Source organism: Acanthaster planci, linkage group LG18 (genome assembly GCF_054643075.1).
Source record: "Acanthaster planci isolate LZ-2023a linkage group LG18, COTS_SCS, whole genome shotgun sequence".
NCBI lineage: Eukaryota > Metazoa > Echinodermata > Asteroidea > Valvatida > Acanthasteridae > Acanthaster > Acanthaster planci.
Genome location: NC_141794.1, coordinates 9,026,020 through 9,043,202, shown reverse-complemented (window position 1 = coordinate 9,043,202; position 17,183 = coordinate 9,026,020). Strand labels below are relative to the sequence as shown.

At 40.6% G+C, this 17,183-nt stretch overlaps 1 protein-coding gene across 2 annotated transcripts; it reads right to left on the bottom strand.

Annotated features, from left to right (window-relative positions):
• Positions 1 to 729: 729 nt before the first annotated feature.
• LOC110988170 (uncharacterized) lies at positions 730 to 16,350 on the bottom strand. Of its 2 annotated transcripts, none has more exons than XM_087149084.1 (2): positions 16,104 to 16,350; positions 730 to 5,538 (listed from the first exon to the last, which is right to left on the bottom strand). In XM_087149084.1, exon 2 carries the CDS (start codon positions 5,449 to 5,451, stop codon positions 3,616 to 3,618), a length of 1,836 nt encoding a protein of 611 aa, XP_087005210.1. In that variant the 5' UTR covers positions 5,452 to 5,538; positions 16,104 to 16,350; the 3' UTR covers positions 730 to 3,615. The 2 variants fall into 2 exon arrangements, with proteins under 2 accessions (XP_087005210.1, XP_022107153.2); XM_022251461.2 differs by lacking the exon at positions 16,104 to 16,350 and adding an exon at positions 10,268 to 10,740.
• Positions 16,351 to 17,183: the final 833 nt, after the last annotated feature.

The following is a 17,183-nucleotide window of genomic DNA, read 5'->3' as shown; positions in this document are numbered from 1 at the left end:
TAGTAGCCTGTTACGCTGTTCTGGTGCTTATAATATCAACGAAACGCTTCGAATCGTGGCTGTTTGCTGTAACAGTCTCGTTTATTAGCAGCGGTGGGTAGTTGCACGGGTGTCTCCATGCTCCCTTTATGTCGCCCATGTAAGCTAGCATGCCACTGAAACTATCGTTAGACTATCATATACATGTACAGTCACCATTAGACGGACTATAGCAAACAATTCTTTTAAGGACAACCTGCTGATATTCTGGCAGCCTAAAAACACTGCATGGATGTTTTGATTCCAGGAAACTTCAGCTGAAACATTATCATTTGATTTTCGTAGGAATCGCAAAAGCGAAGACTCTAATTGAAGGTCAGACAACCGATTTTATTATTCAACCCCAAACAACCTTTTTGCATAGTTTTATTCACTTTTTCAGGAAATCCTATATTCAACGGAACGTTCGTGCCGAGGAACCCAAAGACAAGTACTTGATTCTTTAGGGTATTACAGTGGATTCTTAAAGAGTTGTGATTAACGAGCCAAATCAAGGCTGGCTGTAAATCATGCTTCACATTTTGGACGGTCATGGCCACTAATCACACTACTTTTGCCACTTCTAAAGTCGCCATTAAAAGAGACAGCTCGGGTTTAGGAGAAGATTCGTGGGGACAGAGCACAAGCATTAATGTTAGTGTATTAAACACTAGGGCGGATCCAGGAACAAGTCTTCAGGGGGGGTCTCTGTTTCGTTTTTATTGCCCTCATGAGGGATGATGCTAATTTTGGGAGCTTTTTACACGCTTTTAGAAGGCAACAGAAGTAGTCCAAAAATCACCCTTTTTTCATCACTTTTTAAAACCAAACTTTTGTTGGGGTGGCATGAACCCGATTCCCCCCCCCCCATCCGCTTATAGCGCTTATATTTCGTTACTTGCTTGGATTGTCAGATAGTTATAACAATCATAGCCCAGTATAAAAATTAAAACGGGTTCTAACCAGGGCAATTAGTTCCTAGCGATTACTGTTGGAACAAAATGAATATTCAATGAAACTTAATTTTACCAAACAACAACTCGATGTTTTAGAGTAGTAAATGCAGCTTCATTGAGCCGTAAGATTTTACCCCTGGGGACTAAATTCGGACATACAGTTCGAGAAATCCCAAGGTATTTCTTGGTTTTTCCCCTATAATACAACATCATAACTCCCAACACATTGGAATACAGTCATGCAAATGACAAATGCAATGAAATTATTGTATGAAATATGACATGTAATCTTTTTTTCAGATGTTATTACAAATGGCACACAGTGACCTAATTTTTAATGCAGATATCCAAATAAGGAAATGTCCTGTATACAAAGACCTAAGATCTTTACCCTCTTTAGTGCCCGTCTCATGTTGTGCATCATTAAAGCCGATTCGAGATTTGTTATTCCCATCTTTTGAGTATCGTGTAAATACAAAACCATTGGCATGGGCGTAAATAAGATTCCACGGCTAGATCCCGTACTTTTTGACTAGGGGACTATTGAACAATAACCCTATATTTTTTCATGGTAAGAAACAATCAAGGCAGATTATGAGAAATCTTTAGGACTTCCCAAAAATATTTTCAATAGCACTCAAAATGGTAAAATTAAAAAGGCCATAAATACGCCGTTTAAATGTTAGGTTCTGCTGGTATAAGGTTCTGCAGGAGTGTAATACATATTACATCTGTATCGTGAACATCGCACCCCAGTGTCGTATAGTGTCAGCATCCCCCACCTCATCCTTTTTCACAATTCTACGGCTGGGCAAGTCATCCCCACAATCCCCCATCTTCTATCCGCCAGTTCCTGGCACAAATTTCTGCCACTGTTGAGTCGATACGTGTGGGTGGGAAGGTATCACAATGGCAAAGTGACTGGCTGATGCTACAGCCAATTCCTGAACAAGATCTTTCAAGAAGTAGTCCTGCATTTACGCTAAAAACAGCCAATTGTCGGCCTACCAGCAAAATCGTTGTACAGTGTATTATCATACAGCGGAGGCTACATGCTTTCAATAATACCAAAGTGTCGTGTCGAAGAGGGGCATAAGATGGAGAACTATCTGCAGAACTGTGACGTCACTATGGGCAGCATTCGAGCAAGCTAGTTGTCGCTCGAAGGTATTGTGCGCTGTATTCATTAGGCCTAAATTTGTCGGTTTTTCGCAAAATTCCATAGCAAATGTTCTTTTCAAAATTTCCTTTTTTGGCAGGAAACCTTTTGCAGAAGTGCTCCGCACTAAACTGATTTATCTTAAGACCTAGGATACATTCCAGGGTCATGCATCACCAAGTAGCTTCACCTTGGCATGATATGCAAAACTAAGGTCGGAACACTTTCACGCCGAACATTGACAGTTTTTTTTACCTTGACAGTTTTTCTCTTCCCATTGGTCTGAACCCGTCACGTGACCGCGTATTAACATTTAATGATGCCCGCTGTGAAGTCATACTGCCTACTGCGTAAATCACGCGCTGGCGCATGGATAGGAGTGTTAATCGGGTCTGATTGGTTAGCAGTCTGTGTGCATGCCACTCGTGTTCTCCACGCGCCAAGTTCATCGAAAGGGATTCTATTGGACAACTTTCAAAAGGAATATACCATAAAATAGACAGGGCGCTGGGAAAACGAAAGTAACTTTTTGGAACGAAATCGTTCGAAATCCATCACGTTTACTTCTTTTGACTCACTCATGAATGGGAATAAATATGTACTTGGCCGGTCTTAAACTAACGTTTAATGCCCGAGCCGTAGGCGAGGGCACTATCAGCGTCCATTCTCCTGAGCCGGTCTTAAACGCACGTTTAAAACCGGTCAAGCACAATTATTTATTCCCTTAATAAAACAACCTCAAGACTCGCGTTCTTGTTCAATGATTAAATTTTGTATGACCGTATTAAGCCCTTGAAGTAGGATTACGTTTTTTTTTAAATACCCTGTCTATTGGCCTCGTCCCAATGAATGACTACAGCCAGTATGAATGGATTATTCGTTCCCCGTCCAAACCGCTCCTGAAACGTATCCTAGGAATGGCTATCAGCAATGTCCCAACTGAGGACTCCATCCCCGCTTTAAACATGTTACGTGCCATTGCACCGTTACACAGTTGCTCAGAAGTTCCTCAAATACATCGGTATTCGTGGGGTTTGTATTGCGTTAATGTGTATTTTGTTGGCAGCGATAGGACGGAATATCCTGAAGGGATTACTCTTTGTCCACAATAACCTGCATGGTCAGCGGCTACTCCGTGGGAGGATAGACGTGTTACCACCAGCAGCAAAAACTTTATTTCAGACACGTCCTCACTCCAAAAGTGAACTTAAACGAGAGACCTACACGTTCACATTGATGAGCTACATTAATGGTAACCAATAACTAAGACCCAATACGTTTAAATACACCATGTTTTGAAATAACCTTTATAATACCACGGTCACAAATGAAAACAGTTACCACATGGTGTTTTTTATCGAACGTAACTCCTTGGAGAGGTCTGAACATCTTTGTTGTAGCTTGCACTTCTCCAAAGTGTATTGAGAACGTTGACAGTGATGTGAACTCTCCGGTAAATAAACGGAGATGGCTTAAAACTGGCTACACCATGACGCCACCTTTTGCCTGCCCGCTACAAGGGACGCTCTTTCCCGATATATCCTGCCGCGTGGAAGACACTTTGATGTTGGAATTCCTATCCTTTATGATATGTGCCTCTGTATTTGTCTCATCTTGTGTCAAGTTTTTCCCACCCGCAGCTAAATACTCGCTGTCCGCTTCTGAAGTGGGCAGAGACGGAGCCCCCTTGGGTTGGGGAGGGTCTGTTTTGTTTGTCATCTTATTTTCACCATTTGGATGTTTATCCAGAATGTTTTCTTTATTCCTACAGTTTTCTTTATCAGCTGCGACAAGTTCACCTATACTCTTTGGTTTCAACTCAGTGCTTTGTGCGTTGACAGCCATGTCTGATTTCAAAGGTTGCAACAAGGGAATGTTGACCTTGCTGTCAGTAGCTACTAAGTCCGCCAAAGGGTCGTCAGTGCTTTTAGTTGCACTCGGTGATGACGTCGGTATTGATTTATCCAACTGACAATTGCCTCCCCAGCAGCAGTCGGGCTGTAAGCAGCAACAGGCGTCTACATGTCTGTCTTGAGACCGTGCTGACGACATGGAAGGGTCTGAGAGGCAGCGGCACTGACTGAAACCGCTGGCCTGCAAGCTGCCTGCCGACTTCTTCTTTTTGCCCCGCTTAATCCTTCTTGGTGTCGATCCCGGGCTGCGGGGCTGTGGTAAACAGTCAGCAGACTTTGATGCACTGGACGGAGTGAAAGGAGACAGTTCCGTTGGCGAATCATCGAGTCTTACCCTGATGGGTCCGTTCACACTCCGAATAGGCGACAGTTTTAGCGGCTGCACAAGAATCGATTTCGGAATAGCTCCCCCTGCACGCGATACCCCATTGCTACTTCGTGAGGGATCGATTTTTGGTAGAACCGAAGTACTTGGTATGGCCAGCTCACTGCTCAAATCCTCGATATGCGACGGCCCGACTGCATTGTTTTTCTTCAAGCTCCGAGCCGGACTGCCAATTGTACGATCTGGACTGCTGTGATTTGAATTGGAAGGACTGTTATTTACAAACCCGTTTTCGTTAGTCAAGTGCTTTTTGTCACTAGTTTCACACTGTGCTGGCTCTACGATCGTTGGTCCATGAACAAGAACAACAGGAGAACCAGACGCACCACTCACAGCGTCAGTCTCTGCACCAGATGGTGTTAAGGGTGTAACTTTAATCATGGCGTTATTCGTGTCACACTCTATACATGAAGTTAATTCGTTGGATGAAGCTTTAGGAGTCCGGTAATCCACTGTCTGGGATTCAACCAGTAATGCATTTCTGTTCTCGTTGTAAAAGCGTTCCCGAGCTTCCTGCATGATCCTCTCATGTTCACTCAGCAGATTCTCATTCGCCTGAGTGCGAGATTTGGTTTTCTTGTCCTTTTCTTCGCATAGCAACACACATGCGCACATGATGAGGAAGCTCCCGAAGCCAATCATGACAGGACCGAAAGTCCGGAATTTGTTGAGATTCTCGTGAAGCTCTTCATCTATGAGTACCGTGGTCGAGTTCTCTGACCGCACAGTCTCGCTGGCGATATTCATGGCGAAGTATCCACAGACTGTCATGGCCACGCTGCCCAGGGTAATCATAACCCCGACTAAGAGACAAGCTAAGACAGTGGTGCAGTGTTTCCGACAGACTATTGTCTTTTGGCGGAGTCCTGATTTGGGCGATGAGTGGCTAGATCGTGCGCTGCTCCGTGACGTAGAGGATTGCTGGCTAATGGCAGATCCGTGCGGAGAGGTAGGAACCGCAGTCTGACCCTCGACCTCTGCTAGCGATCCAGACAACCTTTCCTCTGGATTGGTGTCCATCGCAAGCCCTTTTCACCTCTACGGATCGATTCAGGCAGACTTCACTGTAGAAGCCGCAGTTGCGGCTTTGTCTCAAGCAAGCGTATTCTGAAAATAAAAGGACAAAAATCACTGCAGAGTGCATAAGAACCTGAAAATCTAAACTTAACCTTTGCCAACTTGCAGGATAAAAGTTCGGCCTTATACAAAAAACCCTATGAAACCCAGAAGTTATAACTTTCATCACATTTAATGAAATAGGCAAATACATGACAATGCATTCTTTTGGCTTGCTGGATCTTTTATACCAAAAGCAGATTGCTCAGGTAAATTGCAAAAAAAGTTAATCATACCGTAGGGCCTATGCCTCAAAGCACTGAGCGATAGTGGTACTGCCGTTCCTTTCATTACATTTCTGAAGGTTTCCTGGGATGATTTCGGAATAAATTCCAGGAGATGAGGATAACCTCGTGATAAAAACCTCCAATACACAATACAGATTTAAAACTGTTTATTACACAACAGCTCCATATGCCAACTACTTAGAGTGGTCAAAAGCCGAAAGTTGCTGAATGCATGACGCTCAGAAACACTTCAATGGTTTCCACGAGCTGTTCGTAATCCCATCAAGAACAAAATCTTTCGTATAAAAAATTATAGCACTTTAGTACCAGCCTGTCCAAATTCTCAACGAGATTATTAGCTTTCAATTGCTAAATATTTTGGGGGACATTTCGGCCAAAGTCCTTCGAGGAAGCAACTTAATGTGGAGACCATTTTTCGGAGATTTTAAAGCTATAAGACCTCAGGACAACGTTCATAATGTGCACTGGATCATCTCCTGGACAACATCATCCAATGTTTTTTATACAATATATCTAGAAAAATGAACGAAAAATGGAATTAAGTTGAAACAATACTTAAATGGACTTTTTCGACAGTTTCACTTTCTTATGGGGCTTGATGACAAGTACAAAATGGCGTTCAATGTTTATAAACAATTAAAACGGGTCTATACGTGCATCTTAGGTAGCTGTATTTTTCAGTTTGCGATAATATTCGCCATCAATGTGTGTGTAATATTTGCACTAAGGATGACAAATTGTCTTTGTTACATCCCCCACCAAATTTGTAGCTCCGAACGCGGCAAATAGGCTAATTGCTGCAGCTACCACCAAGTAATCGCCTCAAACAAATAACTTTTCAACTTGTGATCGGAATGGCGCATGTATAATTCTGCCGTTAATACATTTTAAATAGGGTATTGTTTAAGGGTTTGTTAGGGGTGCCATTTCACTTTTCCCACCCAAAGGCGTGTAAAAAGCAAGCGAAAGTATTTAACGTTACGCCTGAAAAGGCTAGTGAAGACTACTTGTTAGCTGTTTCGGACACTTTGGCTTTTTCGCAACCTTTGCGAAAAAGTCTTTCTTTTTGTTCTGCTTTTTTGGGGGGGAGGGAGTCTTCTTTTGGAGACCAAAACCCACAGACTTTGCACACGTTTTTTTCTGTGCAGCACTCTTGCCATTAATCTTTGACGCAAATCATTCAAAGGTGACATAAGCATAGTCCTTATGGCATAGATGTATGCCAAATGGTGACTCACGATGACGTCATCATGTATTATGTGACGTCATCGCAAAGTTGCATATTTCAAAGCCCGATTGGGTTGAAACTTGGTATGTGGTTATACTGGGATTTATTAGAGATAAAAATTGAGGTGTCGTCATCATGACGTCATCATAAGATATTTTACATATTTTTGAAGTTTTTAAGGGTTTTTAAGGGTTTTTAAGGGTTTTGCTATATCTCACTCGCGCAATACAATAAATTCAAAATTCTTTTGTATTATGTTCGTCAGTAATAGGTACATGCACAAAATATGGGAAAATGCATGACGTCATCATAAATGTGATTTTTAAAACACATGTAGAGCTTCCTCTACATGTGTTTTAAAAATCACATGTGTTTTAAAAATCACATTTATGATGACGTCATGCATTTTCCCATATTCCCATATGTAATGTCATTTCAGATTTCGTGTACTATTATCTTCCCACTAAGTTTCATGACGATTGGACCTTCGTCCAATCGTCATGAAACTTAGTGGGAAGATAATAGTACACGAAATCTGAAATGACATTACATTGACGTCATCGGTTTGATTTTTCTTATGTTTTTTGGAAAATTAGAAATCAATAACACATTTCACACAAAATATTAACAGTAAAATTTGCTTCGAACTGATAAGGTACAAAAGAGAATACATGTAGTTACATCTTGTTTCAAATTATTGACAACTAACAGAGAAGTATCGTTGAAATCAAATTCCAATCGTACTCATAAAAAATCATAGTATAACCTTTTCAAATATTATGTAGGCGAAAAAGCCACTTGCATTGTCTGTGGACAATCAGCATATCTAGCTTTTCCTACTTCAATTTTTCAAAACTGGAAGTGCTTTGTCATTTGAATTTGATAATAGATGCGAACCTACTTTCAACGTCATGACATCATGCAACACTCGAGCGCTCTCTACCGATCTCGGGTTGAAAAATTTAAAAAGTCTATTTTAAGAGATGTCTCTGGTGAAGTTTGCCGTAATCGCTTGAAAATTGGTAAATACCATGACCTTAACGTCTGCCACCTTTCTGCAAAAATCGAGCGGGTGTTCAGACCGAAAGTTATAAAGAAAAGACCTTTAGGCTAAATCATTAAATATCGATATAAAATCAATCCCATTGCCTAAAGTCAGCAATCCGTTCGGCTCGGTTCTTTTCTTTCCTTTTTTCTTTAGATTCTTGATGACAAATATTCCTCGATTTCCTCTCGAGATGCACAAAGAATTTACTACTATTGGTTTCACACCCATGACAAAAAATAAAGCAAACAATCGCCCAACAAAAAGCACCTCTCATATTTTAATAGGAAAACTAGACGCTATAGAGGAGAAAAACCCTTCTGTACACATCCATTTGGAGTCTATAAACCGCTGTCCACCCCCCCCCCCGGCAAGCCAGGTTCTGTACACCTTGGAGATTTATCGAGCTGTTCTGCGTTGGGATTTCTCATTACTGAACCATTAAAACGCCGCACGCGCTACCGTCTCTTGTTTTTCAATCAATATTTCATTGGTGAGAGAGCTGCTATTTTCCTCTTGGGAGATAGTGAGTGTAAAGGTACGGTGTGCAGCAGAGGTTCGAAATATATAACCAGGAAGCCGTCGTTGGAAAACGGAGCGAATTGGTTGTCCTCGTGAGAAAGGCGAAATTCAAATTAGCTGTTTCGACCAGAAGATTGAATGGAATTTTACTGGGCTGTTGCTGATTAGTGGGCTGCAACCTGTTCCTTTCTGACCTGTAATATTTCTGTTCATCTGACAGATGATCAGCTCCTACAACCACAATTTATTTCTGGTGGACAATTGCACATATGGGCTAGTTAGCAGGCCACGTGCGCACCGCACAATTTTGACTCATCTTCCATTAAATTTAATGTAAGAGCAATTAAAAGTGTCAGAATTCGCGCTATGAGCACCCGATGTTATGAAACAATTGATAACTGGGTGGAGATGGCGGGACGTGGATTGACAGGCAAGGAACAACCCAAACCAAAAACCCAACAAGCCGGTATTTAAGATTAAGAACGCTAAAGGGCATTAAAACAGCCCAAAAAAGTATTCAACGGCCAAAACGGCCATCAACAGATGACGTATCAGTGTTGAAGGCAGTGCATTGGTGGGATAGAATGGGATTCATCTATGTACAAAGTACAAAATTTATCATAATATTAAGCATATCAAGTACGATTATCTCCGTTTCCAAAAGGCAATTGTTTTCAAATCTCCTGGGGAAATTTTCCACAACTGGAAACGGTAAGATTGTGCCTTACACTCTCTTGTGATCGACTGTAACTCGAACGTGTGACATTTCATGGCAGGAAGACCCTCTCCCATCATGCACTGCAGTAAACACAATGCTACGTCATCAGTGCACAGAGCTATTAACTTCAATGATAAGTGGTAAATCTAATGTGGTCCGCGGAAAACTCTGCGCTTATGACAGGAATTATACTAAATGACATGGGTGGAGGTCAAACCCCACAACAGGCCTAATAGACAGCCGATACATAAATCCATGGAAGTCCTCGCCGGCATCGACTGCAGCACCTCTGTTATGTAAGGTTCAAACCGCATGGACCATGCGATAGCAAGCTAATTGAGCTCTTTCAAACCACAAAATAATAAATACAGGCATACACTGCTTATCAGCAAAATTCCATTGAAACATTGAAAAAATACGCTAAACCCCATGTTCGAGAAAATTCATTACGTCAATTCATTATTGTATGCAGCGCCCTTTAAACCATCCAACTGCTACATTCTAAAAATAAACAGCAGCTGGTTCCGAAATTCCATACGGCAATTTTACGCGCGAATCGGTCGAGGTGAATAATCCTGCACAGATTTCCATCTCAAAACATATCAGCGTCTCGCTTTTACCAGACCAAACAAACTGACTGTGAAAAACCTTGTAACACATCTTATGACGTCATTATTGACGCAAACGACGCGCAAAAACGGAAACAAGTGCCAGTTTGGTACTGGGCAATTGGTACCAAGCACAAACCCATCTTTTTTTTCAGTGTATAACGACAGAGTCTAGGAAGAGAGAGGGCCTGGACTAGTATGAAGAGCCTGCAGAATATTATTATTAATTTGAGCTCCAACACCTTACAGTTGAATTGACAAAACAACCGTCAGTCTATAAGAAAATTAAGGAAATGATTACGTAATGTGATGTACGAAAATTAATGAAATTATTGAGCATTTCCAACTTACCTTCGGAACTGCCCGACCGCAATATTCGACAATTCTACAAAAACAACCCATGCCTGACGTGAAACATTCCTACACAGCGAAAACATGCTAACACAAATGCAACTCCAATAATATGTGCATCTCGTCTGCAGGACAGCACATACAGTAAAGACTCCGACGCCCCACTTCAATGCAAATAAATAACAGGAACTGCTGCTTGAACAGTCGCGCAAGTATTATTATTCTAACTAGTATTCCCGTGCAGCAGACGGTAATTTCCCAGCCATCTCATTCGCAATGCAGCGCAAAATTGAGATTTCAAGGCGGAAACCTAACGCTTCAGTGGTCACGATCAATAAGATTAATTCGAACTCAAGGAAAACATGCGCTCGTAATGCTGAAAATCCGGCCAGTGTTGACGCAACACGGTATTTCCTAACAATTGGTGTTTATAAGAATAGGATTCAATCAAACAAATCTTCGGTTAGATCAACTATTGATCTTAATGTCCTCAACGGGCAATAGGGAGTCACAAATACACAGGGCTTAAAATGTCCATGATACGAATTTTATGTAGGCGTATATTTCGTACAAATATCAGTTCCAGTGAATTTTGTAAGAACGCCAACATAGTAGTTTTCAGACTTGACCCCCCTGCATGAATGATAAACTGTTGATTGTCATCGCATCAGGAATACAGTTCTCATCAGCTACATAATTTGTACAGAGAACCTTCAGCTGATGAGTGTACAAGAAGTGAAGTGAGTTCCTTGGTGATAAACTATGGTCACTGTTTTTTGTACATTCAACAAGGGGACAGCCGCAACCATATCTTTTAATCCTACGGAAGCTGCGATGTCTTCAATTATATCTTAGATTATGAACTAGGTAATGGCATTAGCATTAAAACCAAAATTATGAATCAAGGTTGACAACTGAGGTAGATTAAACAAAACGTTGTATTTCCAGAGAAGTTTGTTTTATTTTGTGTTTTAAATGGCAATTCCAACCAGTTTCAGTAACATGAGTAAGTAATGATCCATTGAAGATTAAGAGCCCTTAAAATCATCCTTAATGGCTGAAGAAAAACAGGCGGCAAGCACAAAAATACAAGAAAGTGGTATAAACTAATGGAATGCCATTCGTCTGGTTGTCTATGGTTACTGCTAATCAAACACCTATGATGTATATGAACTACTAACACCCAGTTTTGCGTTATGCTAATCGTTTACTTATTGTGCATACTAAGTAGGTGCCAGACTATACCAATTGAACCTGACTCTTCGCAAAACCATCGTCGACTTAGGGACGGCAAGGGCAGACGCAGAACCCAATGTTGGGAGGGGATATGCGCATTCTTATTCGGGGGAATTTCAAGTCATTTTCTTCCGAGTATAGTCACAAGTTATTTTTGCTTCCAAGTCAAGTACGGAATCATGCCAAAAAGTCGTGACTCTAGTCTGACAATTCAACTGAAGGCCAACAACATGCCCTTTAAATATGGCTGTCGCATTGGCTTTAACGCACGAGAAATCACCGTCATTCATAATAATATACTGAGCAACGGTTTGATTAAATGCAGTGCCATTTTGCCAGAAAGTCAAGAGTTTGCGACCTTTAACCATTCTGGCCTTTCCTTATTGCAAAATAAATAAATAAAATTAATTCATACAAGGCAACTCTGGGTTCATCGATATTTTTCGATAATTGATATATCGGAAATCTGATATTAAGTACAGGCCCTATTCCATATACCGAATATTCCCCATGTACAGCAAACTCTCAACTCAAAACTGTAAACTCGAAACAACTTTTTCCTCGAAGTTACACTTCATTAACGTCAAGATAATAGGATATTATGTGCATAAACACCTTCATAATTTGAAATTCCCGCATGGTACCTCTGTTTTTGTTTTACCAATATAAAAGTAATCGCCGCGAAATTGTAAAAGACAAGTGTAAACAGATCGGGAAACGGGAAACTTTAAGTTATACAAGTTCTCCCCAACACATCTCGTCCTTCCACGCTGGGAAACGGTGCAAACATCACACAGTACATTAACTTTGTGATCGAACGTGTCACCTTATCGCTACCGCTAACCCAACTGAAGAGTGCGCACTGGCTCCCTGCGTTGGCCATGTGACACCAATAGATACCTAGCTTACGAATTGGCCTGATCGTTATCACTGGCCCAAATGCAGTTCATGGTTCGTGCGGGTAAAATGTGACCTGTCACCACAAAATGAAGTGAAAGTTGGAATTTTCAAAAACTGAGATATTGTATTTCTAAATTCAGCAGAAAGAGAGCTTTTCAATGGCATGTACCACTTAGGGAAAACTATAAAATGCCATTATTCTGGCAGCTTTGCATCTTTGTTCCCAACATTTGTTTCAACATTTCAGACCAGGCATGAATAAATGCTATCGTCAAAATTGCTGAGAAAATTACATTTTGAAACACGTGGTTCTGCGAAATATTTGGAATTAAATAGAAGACGGGTTACTTTTTCCAAATATTACAAAACCCCAAAACTGACCACCACTTCAATATGACTTTGAACCCTCAAAACAGAAAAGAGAGGGAAGCAACTTTACTTTCATTTGGAAGTGACAGGTCACAAATAACAAAAACAATATTTCGACTGAAAGCTACACCATCCGAGTCAACCAACGGAAGAAAATTTGTCAGTTTTAATGTTTCAGCATGGCAGTGGAGGCTACTTATTCCACATTAAATGGTGAGAACACGAATTAGACGTCGGTGCTTCCAATTTTACAATGTTTTATTTCCAGTCACAATCACAATTTCAAGGCAAACTTAATATGCCAATTAGATTTACTGACCTACCCTCGATGTTTTTATAAATTATTATTTCCAATATCAAGCTTTCGATATTTTGATGTGATTAAAAATTTCACATCTGCGATATCGATTTTAAGTAATATCGAATAATCGAGTAACATTGATACTCGACGGATCCTAGTGGTAACCCTGGAAATGAGAAACGGAAAAATCTTAATCACATAAAAATAATCAAATGGTAATGACTTGTAATGAATAATTTTTAGGACGTTACAGTCTCCCATCCAGAGAGTTCAAAGGCGCGTTAGCTGAAGGAGAAGACAAGATAATTACGTTAGTATTGATCGGAATCACGCCCTCAACTCACACATTTTAAAGAGTTTGCCGATCGTATGTGCGGGGAATTTATTCTTATACCAAACGGGCACGACACATTTCTCGATTTAATCAGTAGAAAGAAATATGCAATTTGAACTGTTTTCCATCATGGACAATTGCACTCAGACGAGCCAGCTGGTTATAAGTGGGAATAACGCCGTCCTCTTTAATCGTAACCATACCAAAACATCAAATGGTACACCAAACTTCGAGAGTCAGGGCTAACAAAAACTACAAGCGAAAAAGTGGTTTCAAATTTACATGTTTATGTTTTAGATATTTCTCCTCAAAATGTTCTTTAACTTTCATGTTGATACCAATAAAACAAAAATATAAAGGAAACCAAATGTTTATGGTCTGTTTTCCTTGATTTCAGCCCTAATGAGATGTTTTGGGGATACGCACTCACGCAGAAATATGGTTGGGGAGCAGCTCCTGAAGCCAGGGACATAAATTAATAAAAGTTGAGGTCATTGATTTTAATGTATTTGGTTTCTTTCAATTCACACGAGGACGTTCACTTAAAACCCAAAAGGCGAACTTTTAGTCGATTCTACCAACAGACAACCAGTTCACAATCAATTCGTCATTTTCGTTACCTAAATTGTCCAATATAGGTCCCTGTGGCCACGGTCTCGGTATAATCGTGTTACAAGTGTCTACCTGCCGCAAACCCCATTCAATTTTACAAAGGTAGTTCAGTTGCCTCAAATTACGAAAGACACAATTACCGTAATGCAAAGCCTTGAAGTATCTGAGTGCTTAGATTACTTCCAATTTGGTCATCTTCAGCCTGTAATTGGTAAGGCCTAGCAAATTCGGTATGTAGCGGCTAGAGTCGCTGCTAACCCAAAAAAATCAACCAACAGTAAATTGTTTGAAAACGTCTCCGTGGTAACTGCAACCTGGTGCGTGAGAATTACGAAAGTGGAATTAATCTCGCTATCTGCATCTGCACAGGTTTAATCTTTAATTGGAACTTTCACTACTCTGAAGACCACTTTGCTTGAAGTTCAAGAGGACGGACATGAGATTCCTAAAAGCCATACAGCCGATTTATTCCATCGTTTCCGTCTAGACAATATAACTGAACTAGGAACATTCTTCAGGTTGACGTCGACAGCGGCTGCATAGTCTTGCCAGGAAGCACTGCACTGAAAGCAGTGATGTAGAAAAATGATCGACCACCATGTGGCAATGTGACATGTTTGCATTTTAATTAACAAGGCATTTACATTACGGGTTTTGCTCTTGAGGGGTTTTGCCCTTTTCAAGTACATTTAAAAAGGCTCAACCGTGCAAGTGTGTTGAACACCAAATGAAAATTTTCACTACATCCCCAGCCAACGTTCATGCATGACTTACGTGCAAGAATAGTGGAAGAAGTCAAAAACCCCCATCAAGACCCTGAAATGATCAGATGAACAGTTAGGGACATACGAAGATATCAGATGTGCATTGACAGGAATGGTGGCCATGTGGAGGGCACAGCACATTAAACTGATGAGGTAAGTAGCGAAAACAAAGCAGATAAGATTGATTTAGGTACATTCCTTGTTTTCAAGAATGTGTTCTTAAAGGCAATTGGTATTCTGCACCCTTGCATGGTTGAGCCTTGTTAATCAAATATGCAAACTTGTCACAGTGCCGATTTCAGTGCCCTTAACATCGGTCTAGTTTGTTCACTCATCTGCCCTTTCTAGAGATCTTTCCAATATATAAAGTAGTTTGCCGTTACAGTAGTTTTTATCTCGGTATACCTTTAAGTACGGGACACCCTATAGGGTCTGTTTGACACCGTCAACCACAGATCGTTTGAAGTGACGTCGAACATTTTCCGTAATACACCTCTTCGACGATTCCACTTTTGATGTTAGGCTGTAAGACTAGGCCCCGCATCCCGCAAAATATATGGGGACAGGTAACTAATTGTCTTGGCCCTTGATTTCGGGTGTAAATTTATACAGTTAGAGTCATTTGAATATTACATCAGTGTACGTTAGTGTGTCTTGATTTGATTGTAAGGTACAGGAGGTGGAAAATGATACACACCTATGCTGAACCAGAAAAAGACAAAAGGAATGCAGGTGAAATTGAGAGTGTTACACATTAGAAAAATGAAATTTTGGTTCTGCCAACTTTAAGGGTCTTTCAGGGCCCTTTTATTTTCACACGGATGTCAATTTCTTTAATTTGGTGTGTTTATTGTGGTAAATTGTCACACGAAATACCACAGACACTGTGAATAGATGAACCGGTAAAATGTAAAACAGAATAATAACTGTATGCAAGGGTTGGCCTACGATTTTCATTCAAATAATTCAGATGTAGATTTTGGTAGAAAACATAGCTTACCAGGAAATTCATTTCAAGGTCCCTTTACAAGTGACGGTCACAATGAACTTGGGATCGAAGGAGATGATTTTATAACTCTTCTCCAATCAAAAATGAAAGGCTGCAGTTGTTCCAAAATTTGCAACGGCAAACATGAGCGGAGCCAAGCTGCACACGCCTAGGTGTAGCTCGGAACGGATCCAGACTCGATTAACAGTCACTCATTTCAGCATTGAAGACTTAATATCTAATGGGTGATGCAAGAGGCTACATTCTCAGTAGCGACTTGAATAAAGACTAAATCGCTCCTACAATGGTGAACGAATTATCGTTATACTAACCGTGCTAGACACCTCTTCATCGTGGATGAATTATGGTTCTTTGTCTTATTTGTTGAGCAATTACTCCTTCCATTCGCCACATCCTATTCCAACAGTCTGTAGACCAAAAGAGAGAAGTACCCGTATCACATGACGGCCATGAAACTCCAAGCGACAACATCGTCTTGTGCGCGAATCTCCAACCATCCCTAATGCACGCTGCCAGACACCCCGCCGTTCGCGTGCTGCAATTGAAAAGGCGGGAAGGACATGGTTTACCGCGAAAAGGTCAACATCCGGGCACTTCAGCATTCACCATAGTAACGCCTTCATAAAGCGCCTATTGAGGCATGATGGCGTATATCTGACGCAAAACACGCACATTTACTCTTCAAAAATAGTTACGTCTTTATGAGTGCGGTCCGCTTGTAGTAAACACCGTTTGCCTTCAGGGAATCTAACAAATTTTAAGGTTACGACTGATTAGTCGATTTTTTTTCTTTACGAAAACCCATTCTTCAGCAAACATCGTGGACTTGTTTCCGTCCTGTCTCCACTTTTTGTTCGGGATGGTAGCAAAGGCTTAGTAGACCTGAAGAAGTCGTGTGTTTTTGCCATGTATATTGTACAATGTCTTGTAAATGAATTTGCATAAATATAAATGAAATACCCAAAAGTTCTACGGGTATACTTAATAAGAAGACATGGGACATTATGAAACAGATATTTCTACATAATCTTGGAAAGCTGAAATGTCTTCTGAATTGTTCTTGTGAGCCATTTTATCATTTAGCGAGAGCCTATTCTATGTCAGAAAATTGTCTGGTTGTGTATTAATTCTACGTTTATTTTTTTCAAGCCAAAAACGCACAAAGATTTAAGCACATGGACATTCGCTGATAAAATCGCGAATTCCTTATGCCTCTATAGCCAATCAAATAATGTAACTAATGATTGAAATATTCTAGGGGATGGGCTGACATGCAAATATAGCACTGAAATTGACAAGTCAAGAAGCCCCTGCTAAGTGAGGCGATTTAGTACCACACATTTCAGATGCCCTGCGATAAGTTAAATAGCTGCTCCATGCAAGAATTACAT

Bases quoted from the DNA above. Each gene is read 5' to 3' on its own strand.
- LOC110988170 (XM_087149084.1), bottom strand. From the start codon at position 5,451: ATGGACACCAATCCAGAGGAAAGGTTGTCTGGATCGCTAGCAGAGGTC.